Genomic DNA, 4,753 nt, shown 5'->3' on the forward strand with positions numbered 1-4,753 from the left:
CCCGACCTGGCAGGTACCCGAGTAACCCGAAATTGACCTGTTTGATCCGAAATAGCCCGAAATTTAGAATAAATTAAAAAAATTAAAATTAAAAAATAATAATTTATAACATTACAAAACTAAAATGTTATGCCAAATTAATATAGGAAATAGAAATATAATAAAATACAATATTACAAATAATTTATAAATATAACATACTATTTATATACATATATAATATATATTAATTATTTAAATATACAGGTCGGGTTCGGGTAATTCGAGTCAACCCAAAAATAACTCAATTTTTTCGGGTAAATTTTTACCCAACCCGAACCCGAACCCGACCCGAAAGTCAAAATTCTCAAACCTAATTCCTACATTTCCGGGTTGGATTCGTGTCGGGTTTCAGGTCGTGTCTGATTTTGTCACCATTGACTTCTCATATCCGCTTCCCCATTTGGACATAAAAAACCATAAAACAATGGATATTAATTTTTTTTACTAGAACCAAACAACATGTATGAGATTGAAATGATCGGAAATCATAATGATTTCAGAATTTATCGAATCAAAGCCTCGTAAAGAAACGGGACTATATACCCGCAAATTATTTTGTAAATTAATTTAAAAATGGGAAATATATTTAATTTCAAAAGAAATTTACAATTGTAGCCGAAAATACCTTGTAGCCGTATATTTGGGATATTCTCGTTATTTATATGTAAATCTCGTTATAGAGAAAATTGGTCTCATTCGTGTTGTTGGGCAGCCAATTCTCCCTCTTCTTCTCCGATCTTCAACCTGTAAGTCTCTCTTTTTTCAATTTAATATCTGGGTTGTAGTTATTTATTTAGAATTCGAATTTTTAATTTTAGGGTTTCATGATTTGGGCTTAATTGGGGATTTGCTTTAATCTTGATTCTTGATTTTGTTTGTAGCAATACCCACTTTGTGTTTTTTTGTTGTAAATGTTTAAATTCTTATATACGTATATTTATATTTCTTGATTTATGCTATTTTGTTTAGTCTTGATTTGGTTGTGCTGGATACGTTGTTAGCTAGACTTGTATGTAAGTGTTCGATAGGGGTTATGGATACGTGTCGAAGAGTTGGAGCCCGACAAAGTTTTACAAATTTTACTTGTTTTCATTGTGAAATAAGTGTCCTCCCTAGGGTTGTGTGTTTGTGACACTGGTATGTGAAGCAAAATTTAGGGTATGGGTTACGGAGTTAAATGTAAAGTGAATTACATGTTTTTAAGTTGAATCGAAACTCGATGATTTAATGATTTCTCGGGAACATACGGAATTGCTCTCGTGACCCTTTCTGTATATGTTTTAAGTATTTTGATTTGTTTTTGGGTAAATTGAATTCACAAACTGCCTGACAACCACTGTATTTTGCTAGTATATTTTTCACTGAACTTCAGTGTCTTCTTTTATAACTGAATTAGCTGGGAAACTATCCTTTATTCGATTTGTATGTGTTGATTTTATTTATTAAACCTGTGAATCAGATAATAAGTTAAGTTCTTAATTTTGTATCTGTTTTTAAGGCAGCATAGCGTTTACTGTTTTCTGAATATTTTTTTTTATTAATCAAGTAGAATACTGACAATCCTAATATTGCAGATTTGCAATTTCCTCAAGATGCCGGCTACAGCAGGCAGGGTTCGTATGCCCGCAAACAACAGGGTACACAGTAGTGCTGCCCTTCAAACCCACGGTATTTGGCAGAGTGCTATAGGCTATGACCCTTATGCTCCTAGCAAAGAAGATAACAAAAAGTCCTCTCAGCCTAAACCTTCTAATGATGCTGCTGAACCTGAGGGTGAAAATGCTTATGCAAGCTTCCAGGGTTTGCTTGCACTTGCTCGTGTGACAAGCAATACTGTGGATGAGTCTCGTGGAGCATGTAAGAAGTGTGGACGTGTGGGTCATCTTACATTTCAATGTAGAAATTTTTTGAGTATTAAGGATGAAAATAATGATAAAGACTCTGAGGCGATGCAGGCGGCAGTTATGTCTGGACTGGAGAAAATAAAAGGCAGCGGAAAAGCATTATTTGGTAAAACTGCAGCTGAAGATTCTGAGGAGGATTCTGAGGATGAGAGTGAGAGTTCAGATTCTGACTATGATTCTGAAATAGAGAGGGCAATTGCCCAGAGTAAGAAGTTTGGGAAGAAGATTGTTGACAAAGTGAAGTCTTCTAGAAAGAAGAACGATGACTCTGATGACGAGTCTGATTATGGAAGAAGAAAAGATAGGAGTAGATCAAAGAAGAGGAGAAGTAAGAAAAGGGTCCACAGTGATTCTGATGAAGATGATGATGGTGGCCGGAAGAGAAGGAAAGAGAAAAGGAGAAGAGATGAATCGTCTGATGGAGATGACGATCGTCGAAGGAGGCATAGAAAGAGTAAGAAGGAAAAGAGAAGGCGAAGTCACAAACATTCAGATGATTCAGATGATTCAGATAATTCTGAGGAACACACTAGACGGCATAAGCGCAAGAGCAGGAGAGAAAGATCAGTTTCTAGTCCTGATGTCAACAGCACAGATGATTCAGATTCAGGTGATAGAAGAGGCAAAAAAAGATCTAGGAAGGGCAGGAAACACAATCACAAAAAAGATTAGATTTTCTCTGGGGCTCCGAAGCTATTTTCCTACTTCCGTTCTGTTCTGTAATTTTTATTGTTAATTCTTGAAAGCTAGTGGCACTGGAACTTGTACCAACTATTGTGATGTTGCTGGATTGTATGACCTATAAATTTATTCAGGATGTAATTTGCATTGTATTCAAATCTCAAGAAATAGTGTATCTCTTGATTGCAAGCAAAACAAAGCCCCTGTTTGCGTGACTGGATTTTTGTTGTTGTGCCGTACTGCCGTTCTTTTTTATAATTGTAATTTAAATTTTGGATTTATGTGCTTATTTTTATCATTTTTATGATAGGATTGCAAATATTTATTTAGTTATTTTGTTGTATATAAAATAATTACGTGATGCTGCAACACATCTTATATGGTAATGGTGCTTGATTTATACAGTGACAGTTTTCTTTTGTTGCTCTAATGCAAATTATGCTGACCAGATCACTTTTTACGTGACACAGTTCTGTATGTTGATAATGATGGGATACTACACGTCCGTTTTTCTGGATCTCCTAGAGAATGGAAAGTTGTTCCTGCAGAAATGGTAAGAGTTGAAGAAGTTAAGGTTGGAGACCGGGTTCGTATTTGTTCCTCCCTCACTTCAGCAGCATGAATTCAGTCTGCAACACCGGGGAGCATTGGTATAGTTTATTGTATCAGACTATACAATAGTTTGTTTCTGGAATGGATCTATCTTAATAATCCATATCATTGCGATCCAGAAGAAATTCAACTTGTGGAGCCATTCAAAACAGTGGATATTGGTTGCTTTTATAGCATAGTAAGTATTGACTTGGTATGTTTTTGTCTCATCTTGAAATTTTATTTTAATTACTTTTGCTTACAGATAGGTGATCTTGTATGTGTGAAGCGCTCTGTTCCTGAGCCTGGGGTGGCGAAACGCATAGTGTAGGAAGAATAAGTGACAGAGAGTGATGGTCTTCTTATAATTTAAATTCCCAATCGACCCTACAATGGTTGGCTGATTCTTCTGACATGGAAAAAGTTGACGATTTCAAGGTAATTTTGTTAATATTCAATAGATGTATATATTTAAAGGGATTCAACTTTCAAGTGTTTCATTGAGGGTAAGATTGTTCTTTCTTTCCATTGGAATATTTGTAAATTAAAACCTTAAGATGATGTAGTTTTGAACCTAAAGATGTCTAGAGTGTCTCTATTATTCAGAACTAATCTATTTATGTGTTTTCATTTTCATCTTAATTTTCATTTTCATATTTGTACGTGGAAAGTAGTGGGTGAAGTCGTTAATTTCGCCCTCAATATCAATTAATTTTTTGAAGGAGAATTTGTAATACGCCCCATCCTTTTGCTGTTTCCATTGTCAACAGGTAGGCGACTCTGTTAGAGTGAAGGCTTCAGTTTCATCTCCTAAATACGGTTGAGAGAAAATGCAAGGAGTAGCATTGGGGTGATTCACAGTTTGGAGGAGGATGGCGATATGGAGTTGCCTTCTGTTTCTGAAGGAAAGCATTTAATTGCTCTGTGACAGATGTAGAAAAGGTTCAACTTTTTGAAGTGGAATGAGAGGTTCACATGATGCCATCTGTGACTGAGCCCTGACTTGGATGGTCAAATGAAAGATATTGAGAATCGACATGAGTTCACTTTGCAGTTTGCACTATAAACTCCCTTAAGAATATGATGTGCAAAAACTTTAAAATTCATATAGAAAGCCTTTTCCCAAAGGAGTCATTATAGAATTTGTTTTGGCTGTTATGAGAGTTTTTTATGATGAAAGTTATTCTCTGTTAATGTTGAGTATTTATTCTTGATAACCAAAATTTAATGTCTATAAATTGTCTTCTGATCTGTTATTTTTTTATTATTTCGTAATGTTCAGTTGCTGAGAAAATTTGTCCCTCGGTTTATGTAATTAGGTTAAAATAGCTGGAAGACATAGCTCGTGGAGAGTTTCGCCTGGGTCTGCAGAACGACTGTCGGGATGTGAAGTTGGGAACTGGGTACCAACCAAACGTCCGAAACTAGCTCGGGTTCTATCCGAAACTATGATTGGAATAGCAATGACAACGAAGATATTGGTTATCTGGAGTTGGCATGCTGTTTCTATAAAGGGAAAGTGGATTATTCATTAC

At 35.5% G+C, this 4,753-nt stretch overlaps 1 protein-coding gene across 1 annotated transcript; it reads left to right on the top strand.

Annotated features, from left to right (window-relative positions):
- Nucleotides 1-630: 630 nt before the first annotated feature.
- On the top strand, nt 631-2,934 carry LOC141720977 (uncharacterized). Its single transcript, XM_074523695.1, has 2 exons — nt 631-788; nt 1,617-2,934. The coding sequence occupies exon 2, from the start codon at nt 1,635-1,637 to the stop codon at nt 2,616-2,618; it is 984 nt and encodes a 327-aa protein (XP_074379796.1). The 5' UTR covers nt 631-788; nt 1,617-1,634; the 3' UTR covers nt 2,619-2,934.
- Nucleotides 2,935-4,753: the final 1,819 nt, after the last annotated feature.

The sequence above is a fragment of the Apium graveolens genome, chromosome 4, assembly GCF_009905375.1.
Source record: "Apium graveolens cultivar Ventura chromosome 4, ASM990537v1, whole genome shotgun sequence".
NCBI lineage: Eukaryota > Viridiplantae > Streptophyta > Magnoliopsida > Apiales > Apiaceae > Apium > Apium graveolens.